Source organism: Rhipicephalus sanguineus, chromosome 2 (genome assembly GCF_013339695.2).
Source record: "Rhipicephalus sanguineus isolate Rsan-2018 chromosome 2, BIME_Rsan_1.4, whole genome shotgun sequence".
In the NCBI taxonomy this organism is placed as follows: Eukaryota; Metazoa; Arthropoda; class Arachnida; order Ixodida; family Ixodidae; genus Rhipicephalus; species Rhipicephalus sanguineus.
In genome coordinates, this window is record NC_051177.1 from 1,591,895 (window position 1) to 1,610,917 (window position 19,023).

At 46.7% G+C, this 19,023-nt stretch overlaps 1 protein-coding gene across 2 annotated transcripts in view; it reads left to right on the forward strand.

The window, feature by feature from the left end:
• Positions 1 to 19,023, forward strand: part of LOC119382338 (transmembrane protein KIAA1109 homolog) — a 961,129-nt gene that overhangs the window by 605,038 nt on the left and 337,068 nt on the right. For both annotated transcript variants that reach the window (XM_049412180.1, XM_049412181.1), the window contains exons 32-33: positions 10,885 to 11,025; positions 14,493 to 14,659. In XM_049412180.1, coding sequence (XP_049268137.1) covers positions 10,885 to 11,025; positions 14,493 to 14,659 — 308 coding nt within the window. The remainder of the gene's footprint in view (positions 1 to 10,884; positions 11,026 to 14,492; positions 14,660 to 19,023) is intronic.

The following is a 19,023-nucleotide window of genomic DNA, read 5'->3' on the forward strand; positions in this document are numbered from 1 at the left end:
GAGCTAGCTACAAGAAAGTGAGTTGTGCGCCGATTGGGACGCCGGCGGCAACGAAGTTTTCTGGCGCGCTGCGCGCACGAGGCGGTTGCTGCTATCGTGGCCTGGGATTGCGAACATGAACAAAAGTAACTGCGTTGACGCTTCATAATGTCGAAAAGGTTCTATTTACTGCGAATATTTAATTTGATGTGAAGCCATGAGGTTAGCGCGAGCAGCCGCCGCGGACGTAAACGTGCGACCATTATTTAGAAACTTTGCATTAAGGAAACCGCTGCATAGCTGAGTGTGTAAGATGGATTTTGTGTCGTAAGTCTGCATGAGAACGAAAAAAATGTTTTATCCGTTCGCGGTCAATGAAGCCACTACCAACCGCGAAACCACTCACAGGGCGACCATTTCCGAAACTCATTTTTTTTTTTTTAGTGAAAGCGTGCCTCTCCATGTGCAGAATTTGTTGCATTGCACACAAGCCCTTACACGTTATAAATGCAGCATGTAAACGCGCTCGTCAGAACCTGCGCTCGGCTCGTGGTCGAGGACGAAGCTCGTACCATCCGCACCACATGACATGCCGCTCGCCGTTGCATTGTGTGGCTTGGTACATGAGGCGGCGAGTGGAGAAATATACAAAAAAGAACAAGATAGACTCTTGGAACGTTTATTGCTGAGGAGACGAATGTGAGGTAGTAAGAAACAGAACCACGGGATACAAATTGTGCGATTGCGACATCTAGTATCATCCCACCTCAAGTATCATATTTCCGTGCATATAACCGACACCGATAATTGACAAATCTTGGAAGGGAACTTGAAGGGAAAAGATTGAACCGCATGGCGCAATTTTTGGCGCAATTTACGCGCGTTTGGAGGGACACGCATGTTTTTTGACGAACGCCTTCGCGAAATCGCGCTGTTGCGTCCTGAATGGCTTGAATTCATGCGCGACTGACGCGTGGTCGGAGGGTCGCGCGCGTTATTTTGTCGAACGCCATCTCAAAATCGCACCGCCGTGTCTTCCTACTCGAAGTAGAAAATAAAACGCCTTGCGCGGCACATCGCCCGCTCGTCCGACAAATGGAGTTTAGGGTGCAGACACGTGCTTCTTTGGTTTCTCCCAATGCCTCCAGACGGCGCTGACCTCCGCGCATTTCGAAGGAACTTTTTGAAGCCGGCGTAGGCTTTTGACGAAAATGTAGCAACTCGGCATACGCGGTGCGAAAACGCCGCTGCTGAAAAACGTCCATTATATACCTTTAACGTTTTTCATTTGTCAGCCTAGTGAAGTGTAGCTATTCAGAACATCGCTTATCTAATTTTCCTTAGTCATTGCTCTATCACAGCTGTGATGTTTTGATAACACGTACGCGCGCGCGTGTGTGTAGTATATATATATATATATCTATATATATATATATATATATATATATATATATATATATATATATATATATATATATATAATTTGTGTTAAGTGTGGTTGGTTCATCAGTATTAAATGTTTTCTAAAATCGGTGGAATTTCTTGTGTTTACCAGAAATAAAATAAAACTGATATTTGATCATAGAATTCTGCTCCCTGGGCTGCTCCAAAACACTCAAGCGCGCTTCCACCCCTGGAAGCCTCAAACACAACAGACAAAATAGAACTGGCAGAGCTTTCAAAGTTAATCAATAGGCGTAAGGTAGTCGACATAAGGGGGTATCATATGGAAAGAATTGAACATGCTCTAAAAATTGGACAAAGTCTTAAAGCGGTGCAGAGAAAACTAGGCACAGGCAAAAACCAGGTGTATCCACTAAAGGAGCACTGACATCAAATTTACGCATGTCAAGATTTTTGCATCCGCGAGTAGTTGTTTACCCCCTAGTAGCGATTCACGACCGAAAATGCAACTGAGGGACGAATAACTATCTGTTTTATTGATTTATATCACCGGTATCTAGCACGATTCAAAACGGCCGGCAAGCCCGCCATTTCTTAGCGCTGGCAGCGCTCCCTCGCGGTCAATTCCAGACCGCGCCCAGTTTACCACTTGTCCACAGAAAGGAGTGACGTGAGGATCAGCTGCTCAGCTAACATTTCGTCTGCTAGGCGCGCGCGTTCAGTCATGCCTTGTCACCAGCATCGCCGTCGTCGCCGTCAAAAGTGTCGACTAGTGTTGAAGACGGCATTCTGGAACTTATAATCACCGCGATACGCGACGCCGCGAATCATTTTCGCTTCGACGCTTTGCAAAACAGCGATTCAAAAATGGACGCTGTTCCAAGCAGCAACGAGGTGGTGCCCGGGGACGCACGCTTGGGCCATACTCGCTGGTGTGTCTCAACTAGATATATTAGAGAATTTTAGCGTGCACAACATTCCGGTATACGCAAAGGGGTCTTTGGAATATCGGCATAGCGAATGCACACCAGCGGACAAATGGAATACGATAGGTTTCTACAATAACAATTCTGCGCCGCCAGATGGCCCCACCTATCCGGCCTCTCATGGTTACGGCTGCAGTAACCCGGTATTACGCTAGCGCAAGGAAGTCCACGGACGAACTAACATTCACTAATAACGCTGCATACGTGTTACTTGTTAGCGATGATATTTATCTATAAGCTGCTCCACTTCAATAACTTGTGGCCGTGTTGGCGTGTACCGTACGTGTAAACGCCACGCACTTTCCGATTTTTCCGCGCCTCGACGAGCAGGTCCGTACTACGCAGCGGTTCCCCAATATGCTGGCACGTAGTCGCTCCGATTGATCGCACTCACGCTGAGTATCACACGACAAATCAGTCGATACGACACGATGAATCGCAGGCACGGATCGGGACAGCGAGGAGAGCCACTGGCTGTGAGTGAGAGCCGGTGAGAGCGTCGCTTGGCGTCGGCGGCAGTCGGCGGCACAATAAATACACTCAGATCGCCGACGTCATTGTTACTAGTGTATCGTCACTCAGGATGGTATGGTCGGAATGTATCACGCTTGTTACGTAGCACTAGTGTCGATGTCGCAGCGTGATCAATCTTCCTTTGAGCTTTCGTACGCTGTTTGCCCTCGAAATAAAATTACTTCCACGCGATGGACGCCATTCAAATTTGGCCAAGGAGACCTATGCATACCGAGCAATCGAATAAAGGGCACATCTCGACTTTGAAATTTGATGTCAGTGCTCCTTTAAGGGACAATGGAGACAAAATCACTACCATTATGGATAGGATAGTTGAAATAGCTGAGGAGTTTTACAGAGATCTGTACGGTAGCCAGGACAACCAGGACGATAATGTAAGTAGTAGTAGCCTAGAGGAAGTGGACAACCCACCAGTAACGACATGGGAACTGAAGAAAGCCTTGGAGGGAATGCAAAGAGGCAAAGCTGCTTGGACAGATTGTGTTAGAAGAACTGGTATACAAAGTGTCTCTTGACGGTGAGGGTTCCGGAATCATATTAATCCATAAGAAAGGGGGCTTCAAGAACTTGAAAAATTACAGGCCAATCAGCTTACTGTCCATCGTCCACAAGCTAGTTACAAAGATAGTAGCTAATAGAATTCAAACAGCATTAGAATTCAGTCAACCAAAGGACCAACCAGGATTTCGTACATAGACCATATCACACTATCGATCAGGTGATAGAGAAATGCACGGAATATAACCAACCCCTATATATAGCCTTCACAGATTACGAGAAGGCATTTGATTCGGCCGAGATATCCGCAGTCATGCAGGCACTGTGGAATCAGGGCATCGACGAACTATATATAAACGTACTGGAAGAAATCTACAGAGGCTCTTCAGCCACCATAGTCATCATAAAGGAAAGCGACAAAATTCTAATAAAGAAGGGTTTAAGGCAGAAAGACACAATCTCCCCAATGCTGTTCACCGCATGCTTGGAACAGGTTTTCAAGTCCCTAGACTGGGAAGAGTTAGGGATACGAGTTAAGGGCGAGTACCTTAGTAACCCGCAATTTGCTGATGACATTGCATTTATGAATTGCAACTCATGATTACTGAATTGGGCAAGAAAAGCAGAACCGTAGGTCTGAAAATAAATATGCAGAAAACTAAAATAATGTGCAACAGTCTCGGAAGAGAACAGCACTTTGCGATAGGTAGCGAGGCACTGGAATTTGTAAAGGAGTAAAGTAGAACCCCGCTGTTACGTTCCTCACTGCTGCATACCTGCCAAGTCTCCCGGATTACCCGGGAGACTCCCGGATTTTGAACGTTTCTCCCGGTTGTACGGGTCATAGAGAAATCTCCCGGAAATCCAGTTTTGCCCCGCGCGTCCAGTGCTTTGTCTGGCCACATGAGCGAAGTTGTCTGGCCACGTAGTAGAAAGGATTCTTCTTTTTAACGATGGTAGAAAGGTTCAACTCAGTTGCATTGCGCATGAAGTAGCTGTGCACTTTGCGCCGCAGTCCAGCACTTAAAAGGGTAGCCGATGTCTGTCGAGATAGCGCTATGGTGGCTAGCCACCATAATAGCACGTTCGCCAGCGCTCGCGACCGTCCCCGTCTCAATGGCGCCCCTTATGGTCCCTTGCCCGACGAAATAACTGGTAAAGCAAGCGACGACAGGCCTCGCACGCGGAGCGATGTTATGTGCCCTTCGCGCGACGGTGACGGCCGGGTCGTTTCATCTCTGCTTCAACCGCCTTGGTCCCTAGCGCTAGCGCGCATTTACTCGCACGTGAAACAGACGATGCGTAAGCGATGTTATCGGTTTGGACTCTGTACAGATCAGCGGCGACCGTAAAATCCCGCTGACAGTAGGCACTTTTAGAATTGCGTACGCTAAGTTAGCGTTTGCGGCCCGCTATTTCCGTCCCTCACCGGGAGCCCGCAAGCGCTTAGCGTACGACGCAGGCGCAGTTGCGCTAAAAGCCAGCGCAAAGCTTTGCGTACGCTGTTCTAAAACTGCCTAATGTAACCCCCCCCCCCCCCCCCGCGGTCGGCATACTTTATACCCCCTCCTCCCGCGGTCGAAATATTTTGTACCCCCCCCCCTTTGAGTAAATCTCCCGGATTCCGTTTCTCCAAACTTGGCAGGTATGCTGCTGCGTTTTCCCGGCTGTTACGTCGTTTTCCGCCGGTCCCGGCATAGCTCCCCTAGGATACAATGTATTGGGAACCCCACTGTTACGTCGTAACTGTCGGACCGTTCCCGTATGATACGTCGCGAAGTGCGCTCGGAGCCGACCGAGTGACTACCAAAGAGAGCGGCCATGGTGCATTTTCACGCAGCTTGGCCTCGTTTGACCATAATATTAGCCGCATGAGAGGCGCAAGCAACATAATCTTTCAATTGATGCAAACAAAAGCATGGCCTTCGAGATTCAAATTGCAAACATGGCGTCTATGACGTAACTGCTCGCGAAAGCAAGGCCTTCGATATTAGCATTTACTATTGACAAAAGCATAGCCTTTGAGATTTGTATTGCACAAACATGGCGTGTATGACGTAATTGCTTGTGAAAGCAAGGCCTTCGAGATTGGCATTTACTTCTGCCATCGCGTTGGCGTAGACTCATCATCATCGTTATTTGTCGGAGAACGGGAGGAGTTCGAGCTGGTTGGAGCTCGCATGGTCGTGCGTGCGGTTCGCGGTCGGACTCGCCGCGCCGGTCGTGATTGCGTGTGCTTAGTTCTTTCATGCCTACAGCTGTTGGTGTTAAAAAAATCACATACGTTGATTACATTTTTGTGGATGAGGCCGTCCTCAGCTCCGCGTTTCTATCCATCGACTAGATCGCGGCTGAGCGCGCCAATTTTCGTGCTGCTCGTAAGAATTGAAATACATTTCTGTACCACTAAATATTTTGCCGTTTTTCCTGTTTTTCGGCTCTTACGTTTCCCGTCTCTTACGTTTATTTTCTACGGTCCCTTCAAAAACGTATCAGCGGGGTTCTATTGTACATCTACTTTGGACAGGTAGCGACCGCAGAACCAAACCACGAGACTGAAGCAACTAGAAGAAGAAGGATGGGGTAGAGCACATTCGGCAAGCATTCTCAAATCCTGAATAGTAGTTTACCACTACCCTCAAGAGGTAGGTGTATAAGAGATCCCTCTTACTGGTACTTAACCTGATGGCTTACAAAGAGCTTAAACTGAGGAAGCAATGGAAAGGAAAACTGATAGGTGTAACTCTAAGAGAGCAGAATGGGTGTTAAAGGGACCGACAACTGGCCAGAACGGATGATTAGATCCTGGTGGAAATGAAAAGGCCGTGAATCATAGTGACAGATTCCAGAATACTTTTCGCGATCTGAGTAGGATTTATATTTTTAAATCGCGTTTAAAAGTAACAAAAACCGGTATGTCGCGCAGCCTAGCGCGAGCGCCATGAACTAGACGTATGCAGTCTTAAGCACTTTGTTGTACGTAGTCCAATGCTTTTACACGCACCAGAACGAGGGCTGAAATTTTAAACATGTATGTTATTGTCAAATCCCGTTTGTTTCTAAGGTAAAATAAGTAAACCATGAGATGTGGCGCTGCTTTCGTGGCTTCCAGTGAAACGGAGGCTGCGGGGCATGCGCGAGGCGTCCGGCGGCGTTTCTCGCGTAGCTCGACTCTCGTCGTATCGGACTTTTGAAGAGTAGCACGCGAGTTTGCGCTGCTGCTCGCAAAATGCCATCGACTTACTGTTCTGTGGAGGATTGCTACCACTTCATGAACAACACTGCTGGTGTATCCTACCACTTGTTTAGTTTTCGAAGGCTTAGCTTGGCTTGGCTTGACTAAAATGTGATAAAGCGGCCTGTGTACGGCCAAAGTACTTCTACAAGAAGCCCCAGAAAAACGCTATAACTATTGTAAAATAATTTAATAGGCTAGAAAGCAGTATAGTCGCGGCGCCGCAGGCTTTGCAAACGTAACATTGCCTTTTTATACTTAGGGCATAACTTGTCACCACTGCTGGCGTATAATCGCTATCGCGCTCACCTCTCACTGTTTGCAGCATGTGATATTAAGACTGCATAATCGCTGCAGATCGAAAAACTCTGATTACAAATGTTTTACGGCGTTCTCCGCGTTACCACTCCGTGATTAGAAGCTCTGACCAGTAAGCTTCCCGTTGCACTCAAGAAAACGGGTACCGCAAAAGTTGGTTGTCGGTCCCTTTAAGGACATCTTAGTTGAAATCGCGAAGAAGTAGACATAGGCAGGGCATGTAGCGCTTAGGCAAGATAACCGCGGGTCATTGAAGGGACACTAAAGGCAAATGACAATTTATGTCAGAGTGAAAGGTCAATGTGTGAGAATGTCTAAAATGTCAATAGTATCAAATCGAGAAATTAAGGTAAATGTAGGACATGATGTGCACCACGAGTGGGATATTTTAGAAATGATCTCGATGACGTCAAGAGTCCCAAGTACAATTAACCACTAGTAATCAAACTAGTTGCGATAAAAAAAGAACCTTCCATGCATCACAAGACGTAATAAAATGCTGCTTGTTCATTTGTGTTTCATTCATGGAAAAAAGAACCTCTTGGCGTCACCATGGAGAATGGCGTGAGGGGTTCAAAAGTTCTGTTTTCGCCGAGCTACACGTCTCAGTGGTAGTTTCGGTATCGCGTACTGCTGCGTGTGCTTGGCTCTCGCTATTTTCGCCCTGTCGATACTATACCTCTGCTGCTGCTGGCCCATCTAAGCTCCGTTACAGTGAACTGTGCAGTTTCAGAGTGGCCCGTGGCTGCGTCTTGGCAAAGTTGATGGCCACTGTTGCGCAAGAAACCGTACCATCGGCGGCCGGGCAGAAAGGCGGGCAACGTTGGGCATGACAACTGCTACGTCAGAAGGCCCGTTCAGGCGGGTGATTTAAGTGTGCCAACACCATGCGGACCACTAAAACGTGATTTGCTTTCAAAATAATCATTTCCTTGGTGCGAAATAAACACGACGGGGTTCCTGGAACCAACATTGACTTAACATTTGCCTTTAGTGTCCCTTTAAGGGGAGACCCTGCTTCTGAAACATGTTTCTTGTTTTTGAGCGTATCATTATGAAACTTTCAAAGCTTATGTATTTTTATGTGCTGATTTCAAACATGCAACTATTGTTCTAATACAATATGTAGTTTTGAAACTATTAAATAGTTTTTGTATTGTTAGGAGCAGGCTTTATTTCTAAACTGTGAGAGTTATCAAGCAAATCAGCCTATCACAAAAACCTGGAATCAATGCTGTATGCAATAAGACAAGAATGGATGTTCTAGGCCCATTTGAACAAAAGTTATGGTATGTTGAACATTCCCAGCTTGATCCCAGTTTAACTGAGCTCGAAATCGCTGACTTGCCGAGCGTTCAACATACTATAACTTTTGTTCAATTGGGCCTGGAACATCCATTCTTGTTTTATTGCAAACAGTATTCATTCCAGCTTATTGTGATATGCTGATTTGCTTTATAACCCTTACAATTTATAAATAAATCTTGCTCCCAACAATATACATGAAATATTTGATATTTTGAAAACAGCATAGTGTACTAGAAAAATAATTGCATATTTGAAATCAGGACATAAAAATACATAAGCTGCGTAAGTTTGATAAAAATGTACTCAAAAACAAAGAAATATGTCTCCGAAGCAGGGTCCCCCCTTAAGAGTAACTGACTGGATTGTTATGCACGATACAGATACAGAAATTGTTATGCACGATACAGATTCATTTCATCTTGAAAACACAGCACTTATTTAGACATGGACAGAAGAAACATCAAACGAGGACGTGTCCATGTCTTCTTCTGTCCATGTCTAAATAAGCGCTGTGTTTTTAAGATGAATCCGTACCAACGAGCTCGCATCCAAACTCTTCTAGATTCATTTCCTTGCGCAAAGCCCTAAATGCCCTCATGGCATAACAAAATGTTTTTCCAAAAAAATAATGCTTGGATAACTACTTCCCACATTGGGATATAATAGTACGGTTATTTTCACAGGATTGGTGCTGCAGATTGGATGTGGAAACATAATATATGTAACCCACCTGAGCAGAATAAATGTCAACTCCAATGTCTGAGCGTTCCCGTCTTCATCTCGCCACGCCTATTTTTGTACTTGAGTGGTTAAACACTTCCCGTTAACTATTTCCCTCTAATTGAGATGTACTGTGACAGTGTAGGACTGCTTTTGAAAAGATCGAGTCACCTGCATTCGTGTTGTAATAGTAGAGTTTGCGGCAAAAAGCAAGTCCTTGCAGTTCATTTGATTGAGGGTTATCAGCACATCAAAGTGTGTTGCTAATATAAGAAATTGAATGTGGCATTCTGGGGTAAACATACCTTGACCCAAGTGTCGTCGGAGCCTCAATTAGCTAGCTGCATGAGCTCATCATTTCACCCTTGCCACGCGTTCACTAATTGTTTAAATATCATTCATAAAGCAGAATTGTACTCCTAAGTGCTTCACTCTGAGCACAGAACTGTATTTTAAAATTAAACCTTTGAGGGTCGAATTTTTTCGCAAAATGCAGTCCAGAAATGTGTAATTTTTTCATTGCTAAAATAAATTCTTCAGACAATTCTATTTAAGAAAAAATTGTCTAAAATATTTTTTGCTGGACCTTAAAGTGACAAAAAAATCATTTTTGTTGTTACATACACATAGGTTATTCGTAGTAACGTCAAGCAAAATCCTAAAAAAAAGCGCTTATACAAACTTTTATAAATAACACTTATGCATTGTGATGAAAAAATCTGTAAACACCGATTTTTTCATCGCAAGCTTCCATCTTCCATTTCCTGCCGTTTTTTTTTTTGGACTTATGCGTTGTATTAAACGTAGCTCACAGACATACAAAAATAAGCACATCAGAGTACTTTTCCTGTAAAAAATGTTCGTGCTCTAACACTAAAAACTTTTCTGCGTGTCAGAGTCTTGAAGCATGGTTCCACACAGAGGGATCATTGGAGCTTGAACTCGTCAGAAAATGCTCGTCTGACGAACTGAAATCCCATGAATCGGATTCTGATTCGGCACTTGAGGAATAGTCTGCATCGGAAGAATTGCCGCTCGACTCACGAGCAGTAGAGCAAACGGCACACTATTTCATAGCGTAAGCAAACTGTGTGAGTGAGCGCACGCAAGAAAACTGTATGTTTGTGTGCCCATCCAGAAAGCAAAACGAATGAAAAAGCTATAGTAATCCTTCGTCTCATCACCAATGAGACGGAGTTAGTTTTTCCATGTCCCCAAAACAGGAAACGCAACCACGACGGCGGCGTTTGTGTAATTTAGCGCCGCCCAGAAAAAGATGTAATCGCGCCCCGGGGAGCAGTAAATGAGAGAGTAACAAGCGGTCACCCTTTGAAAGATTAGAAACCAGACAGCCATCATCTTTGCGGTCGCAAGAAGCAATGACCAGCCAAAGGACGAAAGTGAAACCAGCTGCACCACGTGCGCGTGTTCTGATGTGCAAGTGAAAGACGCTGCGCCGCTTTGGAAAGCAAAAAAAAAAAAAACGGAGACATCGGCGCATGAAAAAAAATTCCACATATTCCCAAAGCATGGCAGCACATTCTAAGCAAGAGAAATGATCGAAAAAGGCGTGCATTTTAAATCAACCACACCACAGGTGCGCTCGGATGTGCAAGCAATAGCCGGCACCGCTTTGTGAAGCAAAAAAAAAAAAAAAGACAACGGAGAGACATCAGTGCATGAAAAAATTCCACGTATTCCCGAAGCATGACAACACATGCCCAGCGAGAGAAATGATCGAAAAAGGCGTGCGTTTTAAACATGCAGGCAATGCCGTACATGTACAGCAAAAACCCTTTGGTGCCTGTTAGGTGATGCCGTACGTTAAGTAATGAGCAAGTTGAATACCAAAGGTTTAATCTGCATGGTGCAACTGATATGAGGTGTTCTGATATGATGCAGGGTTGTGCCTGCGCTTTGCTGATGAGTTTGAGGTGTCCATGGAAGATTGGAAGCCAAGTGATGCGACCACTACGAACCTGTGTGTGGTTTCTGAGGGCACCTATGAAATCTGCTCCCGCACTATTGCTGCCCAGGCCACTAGTGAGTACCTTGTTTCATTATCTTTGAAACTAGGATTGCACCTCGGGAAAGATACTGAAGGATACACACCATATCCCAACCAGATAGAACGGCAGCACGGGCTTTAGAATCGACATATTTGCACAGCGCTAAGTGAACGAGGACATACGAAAGGACACAACACGTGTTGTGTCCTTTCATACATCCTTGTTCACTTAGCGCTGTGCAAATATGTCGATCCCAGCCAGGGTTAACAATTACGCCAAAATCTCATACCCACCAGAGACTCGATTCTCGTGAAAAATTCAGACTTTGTATACCAGCTGCAAAGTACCGTGGACTTTTGTCACACTTGTCATGCACGGCCGCGGCGGCTGCATTTTCGATGGAGGCGAAAACGTCTGAGGCCCGTGTGCTTAGATTTAGGTGCACGTTAAAGAACCCCAGGTGGTCGAAATTTCCGGAGCCCTCCACTACGGCGTCTCTCATAATCATATCGTGGTTTTGGGACGTTAAACCCCAGATATTATTATTATTATTACACTTGTCATGCATGCCACATCAAAAGGAAGGGGCGCAAGAAACACGCAATAAAGGTCATGATAAAACTCATGCTATGTTTATGGCATGACACAAGATAGCTACCGACAAACGTTAAGAAAAATAGCTGAAACGAATATTGGAAAGATCTCACAGTGGACGTGATGCCAGATGCAGAGTAGCAGCAGCTGGGCAAAAAACAATGCCATGGAACCAGGTGCGTCTCGTTGTGTGATGCTGACGCAAAGCTGGACGGCCTGGGGACCAACATCGAGCTGCATTGGAGCTTGAACCGCAATGCTCGGTGCAATTGTGACCATTAGCCAAGCCTCTGCTGCCAAACAGCTGACCGATGCGATGCCTTGCTGCGGTCTGCAGTAATCGTGGTAGGTTAGGTCGCACTCCAAGCTTCAATGCTCGTGCTGGCAGAGCGCTCCGTTGGTTGGGCAGCAACGCCACGGATGGCTGCGTTTACTGGCTGGAGCCTGGATCCAAAGCTTCAGCCTGCTGTCTTCCGTCTGCTGCTGTTTGGGCTCGACTCTGGCCACCAATCCTTCCCCCTCATATAAGTCACATGTGGCGCAATTGTGGCACACCATATCACTCCATCACCACAGGGCAGCAGCTGAATTGCTGAGCCCACACACACAGTGAGCTCCAGACTGCACCCAGTCAACATTTGTGATATTACAACAGGTGGACTAGTTGGTATGGGATTCTTCATTAAGAACCCAAGGTTGCATGCAACAGAAATGCTCAGTGTATTTCTATACTGTTTATCCATACAGGTATTCTATGAGGAAAATGTGTAATAAAGAAAACACAGAAAGGTTGCTTTTTGGGCAAGCTGGTGTTTCATACTACAGCACAAATTAAGTATAACCTCGTTACAACAGACCTTTATAGTGAAGAGGAATTTTGTCTGTTGTAAAGGGAGTATGTAAAATCCAAGTACTGTTGCAACAGACTTATATGTAAACGCTCAATGGGTCTGTTATAATCGGAGAGAATTACAAGTCACAGACGCAGTCAAAGAACGGAATTATTCTTAATGGGTGACGCGACTTTCTTACCGCGGAAAATAACACAAAAAATTGATTTCCTCAGTCACATTTTCAGTTTCTGTAGCCCTTTTTCTTTTTGCTTCCAAAATATCTTCACTAAAAACTACATAGAAGTGCTGTAAAAAAATTTGTTGCACCTACAGAGGTGGCAGAAATCACAAAAACAAAAAACAGCGTTAACGGGGCACAGGCGCTTGTACCTGTGCTGTACGGGCGCTGCCATTCTGGGCTCATCGGAAAGAGCATTTCTCCGTATTGAAATTCCTCGCTTCGGCTAGCTCCTCCATTGAAAAACAAGCGTACAAAAAGCAAACGTTTGACGTTTGTTTGAGGCCTCTGATAGGCTGCTTCTGCCATGTTGCTCCAGCACATCTCGCAATTGGACCGATGCTCCCTCCGGGAGAGCATCGTCTGCTGCTTGTGCATCGCGAGGTCACGGCTGTGAAAATCGCGCTACTTAGTGACGCGTTCTGTGTTCACAGGTCGATGGTCATTTAGGATATAATTACGCTTTACTTTGGCAGCTTGTGGTAGCCTCGATGCTCACCGGAGCCGAAGACTACCGCGGGTTCAGGCTTAGCGAGCCACAGGGCCGCGTCTACCGTCGCCTGCTTACGTTTAGCGCACCGCTCCGGATGCGCTCAGCTAGCAAAGGCGTTGAGCGCCGCGCGGCATAAACACAGTGTTCGATCAAACATACACACACAAACACTTTATTTCCCTTTCGGCGGCACCCCAACGAAACACCACGTCCGCTCCCGGGACGCGGGGAGCAAAGGGCCCCCGCAGGCGGACGGAATACACAAAGGGGTTCCGCGAAGCACGTCGCAGCTCGCAATGGCGAGCTTTGACACGCCGCTCGGGAAAAGGTCCCTCGCGGCTATGCTGCGCACTCTCGCGATGACCACTGGGCCTGGTCACGAGGGCTAGGGCAATCTCCGTACGTATGGGCCTCCGGCAAGTGCGGCTCGGCGTGGTACGACCGCGCGCGAGCACTAGGCACCGCTCTTTGGCTTCACGTACGAACCGGAGCTAACACTGAGGTAAACACGCCTGGAAGGGTGCCGAGGCACCCAGGCAGGCTACAGTCCAGCGATTCCCAAAGGGGACGTTGGACCGGAAAGAAATACGTGCTTACCCAGCGGCGTCCGAGGAGAGACAGAGAGTTCATCCCGGCGTGCCCGCGCGTCAGTCGCCGAATTTCGCGGCTCCCAGACCGCGTGCAGCGCCACCACGAGAGCCGGCGCGTAGCGCAAGATGGCGCCACTTGCCGTCGCGGGAGAACGGGAGAGGGAAAGGATTCGCGGAACGGCGAAATGCCCGTGCAGTGGCTTCGGGCGCGCCTCGAATCCCCACAAGCTTCAGGCGGAAGCTCAATCGTCGGATTATGACATCGCGCCGCACTCGTCAGGAACATTGCGGACACGCGTCTCGGACCGACTGTAATAGTGTTGAATCGTCGGACCTGTGGTTAGAGATTCTGCTCATCAGCACTTCAGATCTCATGACGAAGACCACCCGGGAACAACCCTTTGTACTCGCAATCGAGCATGACATACTTCGAAACATTGGGCACCGTGGCCGTGCACATCGCAGTCGAGCTTTCTGCTCGAAATCGTCACTAGGCCTAACTACGCTCACGAGGTTATACTGTACTACATATATTGAACTATGAGCCATCCTGAGCTGCTGCCCAGAGAGTTATTATTAGCTATTATAGCATTATTTCTTTTTTTATATAGGTGTGAACTATCCTTGACATGAAAAGAGATTCACTTGGCAGCGGCTGTACTACTTTGTTGAGAGCCCTCTAAGTTCTTGGGTGTTCCATTGCCTGTCCTTCGTGTATTCATAAGGTGCTGAGCAGGATGCAATGACCTGCAGGCAATGCCAAGTGGATCCTCAATGTCCAGTGGCAAATGGAGGGCGTGGACATTCATGTGGATGTGGGCATCAGCAAGGCTCTCTCAGCTTTGTTCCGTACACTGACTGCCCTAACAGGAGAGGGTGATGAAGGCGAAAGCCCCGAAGAGCAAGCCCGTACAGCACAGGTAATTGTATTTATTAGTATTCTTCGCCTCTGATGGTATAGCACTGCCTTTGGGATGGGCCCACTTTTTTCAGTGTGGAAGATGACATGAGACGACAGCTTTACCCCCAAAAGAGGAGTGAAGCCCCATTAGTCAGTTTAGCACAGCCACTGATGGGATGCGCCCACAGTAGATGAGCATAAATATGGCTTGCCCATCTTCTAGAGTAGACTTGCGTGCAAAAAAGGCATGACACAAGAGGACAACTAAACAAGCGTCTTGTCTTTTTCTGTCGCATCTTTTTTAAGCTCAAATCTGTTCCAGACAGTGAACCAACATGCCCAGCAAAGCATTTTACTTCACTCATCTTCCAACCATCTCTAGTGCAGGCTGAGCAATAGAGCACACATGGGATCTCAAATGCTACAGTTCTACCTTGATTGAGATGCCTCATCATCATCATTTATTGAACCCTTAAAGGCCTTAAACAAGGCATTACATAAGGGGCCATCCATACTTGTTGTAGGACATTGCTAGGTGTAATGAGTATGGGACAAATGGGTGATGAAATGAAGAAATTTCTAGGCAAAAAATGGAACCAGCTTGCTGTCGTGAGTAATGGGCACATGCCAGACAACAAAGAAGATGCAATGGTGTGCAGCAGTGGTATGCGATGGTGTGCACCCAAGTGGAGATATACCCAGTGGTGCACGCGACACATCCATGCACGCAATTGGCAGAGAGACGGCTCGTGGCACAGGACCCGAGTTGAGGTCGGAAACTGAGGACGGAGGAGTCAGTATCGTTCTGTGGAGCACCGGTCGATAAAGATGGTCACACCAATATTATGTCGCAGGTCTCCGGAGTGCTCGTGTTTATACGGACTGAGAGGAGTGAGACAGCGGTGACACAGCAAACATGACTATCTAAAGAAACAGCAAACATCTCACAAAGATTCACACAAATCAAAGACACGCAATCAACACTAATGAGCACCCAATATAACGCTATTACTAATATGCTAACTAGGGGCCACTTTGACTTTACAAGCTAAACACAGTCCCTAACTGCAACAGCAGTCTGGCCACATTGGCCTTACAATCACGTGCGTAGTAGAACATTCTTAATGTTAGGATGGTTGACCCATTGCCAAAGCTGACTCTGTCACGTCATGTCCATCGTCGACATTCTCGATGAGGTCCTACGGTCGTCATTGCTCGATAGAAACCTGATGAGCTGCTTGTCTCCGGTGCGAGTTTCCTGGCCGTCATCAAGGCCATCGCCATTGCACAGTGGTTAGGCCTAGCGGCATTCTCGGTACCTGCTTCCAAGTGACGATGGGGCGTCCCAGAGGCTACAGTGGACAGAAGCTGTTCTACCAACAAAAGCACAGCATTGCATGTGGTCCAGAAACCACTGCGACGAGGGTCCGAGATAGCCTCACCCAGTCGCTGCCGAGATCGGCGTCCACACCACAGACTCCTAGCGCTGCATCCTCTGGACTCTGCACATGCTGCTCTCGTCACCAGTGCAATGCTGGCTTGACCACCTTGGCCGACCTGTGCTCCACAGAACAATAAGGACTCCTCCTTGCTCAGTTTCCCACCACAGCTCAGGTTGCATGCTACAAGCAGTCTCTTCACCGATGCATACCATCACTGTGCATCATCGAGAGCTTTTTCCCTTCGGATCACATACCATCGCATCTTCTTTGTCGTCTGGCATGTGTCTCGTGCCCATTGCTCATGACACATGCACTGGAGAATTGAAAGTCATTGGCTCCTGTAGATGTAACATTGGCCGATGATGATAAAAGTGGGATGAATGTTCTCTAGGCACGTTGCTGCTATACACCCTGTACTTTGTATTTGAGCCTTTGAACTGATCTTGTGTTTGCTTACACTGTTACCGTGGTTATTTTGAGTGTACTAGACTTTGTTTGACAGTCATGATATCACTAACGTTATTTTGGGACTGTATAATCCTACAAGTGGTGAGAATCTCTTTGTGCTTTCTTTTGGCTCAAGGTGACATTATTCTCAGTACGGTCACTTTTTTGCATCGTTGTTATGTCATACAGTAAATGGAGTGATTATTTAAGTACTTAATCTATTTTGCAAAAAGAACAAAATTATCACAACCGCTATGCACTCTGTGTCTGTGATGTGGAATAATTTCAACATCACAGTTGGCGGTGGTTTTTTGGCCCGCACTCACTACAACTTGCACCGTCACGCGCGCAAACTGGCTGACGCGGGCCAAGAAATCACCGCCCACTTATCGGCCTACCGCTGTAACGGAGCCGGCGAGTTGCGCCTGCAGCTGATTTCGTTCACTCAAACCCCGGCTGCGAGCAGCACAATCGCGGTGCACGAATACGCTAGTAATGTGTGTTTTTTTTTTTTTGTATTTCACGAGCTCTCTTTGCAGCTTGGAAAAAATGGTACATGTGAGACTTTCTTTATCGCAAATAATGCAATGGGGGTTTGTGAAGACTCTCTCGAACTTTGCAAATCCCATTTCTTGAATAAGGTCAACATTCAGCAATTTACTTAAATAATCTTAATTAAACAATTGATTAATTAATTAATTAATGGGGGGGCACGCCTGCGCTCGTGGTGGCAAGAAAGCTGGCTCGAGGAGCACAGGCCTCGCCTGCCCGTCTCGCGCACACCCGCACGCATAAACGAGCGCTTGCTCTTCTCGCCTCGCAGTCGCCGGAGCTTTGAGCACGCCATGCTCTCGTCGGCGGGGCCACTGCAGAAGACGCATGCCGCTCCTGCTGGTGCCAAAATGACAAAATTTGTGACAAAATCCCTAGATTGTCGGCGCCGAAAATTTTTTTATATCAAGGGTGGCTCCCCCTGCCACTTTGTTACGTGGAGGTCGCCAATACATGTGCTCCTATGGAGTAACGGTGAGGAATAGAAAAACTTCATAATATTGAGGACTTTGTTGTATGGAGGTTCGTTATAGGCGTATTTAACTGTATATATATGTGTAATAACAGCTGGAAACACAAGGGAGCCTTTGTCGAGCTGATGTCTGTATCGGTCTCTGGTTGTCATAGCCTCGCACATGGTGGGTCCGTGAAATTGTTTCTCGTGACCACCGCTTATGATGCTACATCTAACATGGCTCTTTAAAACTTCTTGTTGGGCTAGTTGGTTATTCGACATAGTGTAGGATGATCAGCGCAACCTTGACTCCCGCAAACACTCACACAAACACTCACTCATCCACCCGAGGAACACACACGACACTCAGCGCTCACTACCAACTGTTTATTGCACCTGAATGACCCTCTTATATAGGTACAGAAAAATGCGCAAAACCAATGAAGAAGAAAGGTGCGCATGTGGAAAGCAACTCGCAAGCGAAGTAAGAGCGCCCCCTCCCCACCAGGCAAAAAAAATTAAACAAATTGAAAAAGAAAGCAGATAAACCAGCAGATCACTAAATCCTTGCCTCGAGAAAAGATATTTCCTGTTGATGTAACACCAACGACGGCTCGCTTACACAATTGTCCTTATTTTTTCCAATAAAATATGCTTCCAACAGCAGAAGTGCAGATGATTTCAAGCTTCTTCCAAGAACCTGCGTGTTAGTAAATCGTGGTTCACACCCACATGCGGAAGTATGCGCCACAAGATGCGCGTACTTATCCTCGTTTTTATTAACCTTTAGCGCATGCTCCCTAAGCCGGTCATTTAGGCATCTCTCGGTCATCCCGATGTACTCTTTTCAGCAGGATAATGGAATAGAGTATACAACTCCCGTGGAACATTTGACGTAGGCTTTCTCATGTTTCTTCAGGCAACCGCGTCTCTTGCTATCGCAAATGCGCGGACACAACTTGGCTAGCTTTTCTGGCGCCGAAAAGACCAGAGCCACTCCATGCCTAGCAGCAACCTTCTTCAGGTTATGGGAGAGCTTGTGCACGTACGGCATAACATGAAGCTTAGAACCCAATGGGTCCCAAGCAGCTCCATCCCTTTGTGTTCCACGTTTTATCTTCTGCATGAGAGCCTCGGCGACCGTGTTTATGACCGACGAAGGGAAGCGCGCCGCCGTTAACCGGTGGATCTGATCATAAAAACTACTGCGCATGTGGTGTGGACACGACTTTTTCAACGAAGATTCCAGGCAAAGTGAAGCAATTCCTCTTTTTACAATCTTAGAGTGCGCAGAATCATACGGCAACAGCCCCTTTTTCACACGTGGATGGTAATACCAACAAAAGTGTTCACGGTCCCACAGTAGCTTGAGGTCTAAAAACTGTAGGCAGGTCTCTGTGGGTACCTCGGAAGTGAAACTAAGTCCGCGTCCAAATTCTTTAAAAGCACTTAGTACGTCATCACAATAAGCACGCTCAACTTCATAAA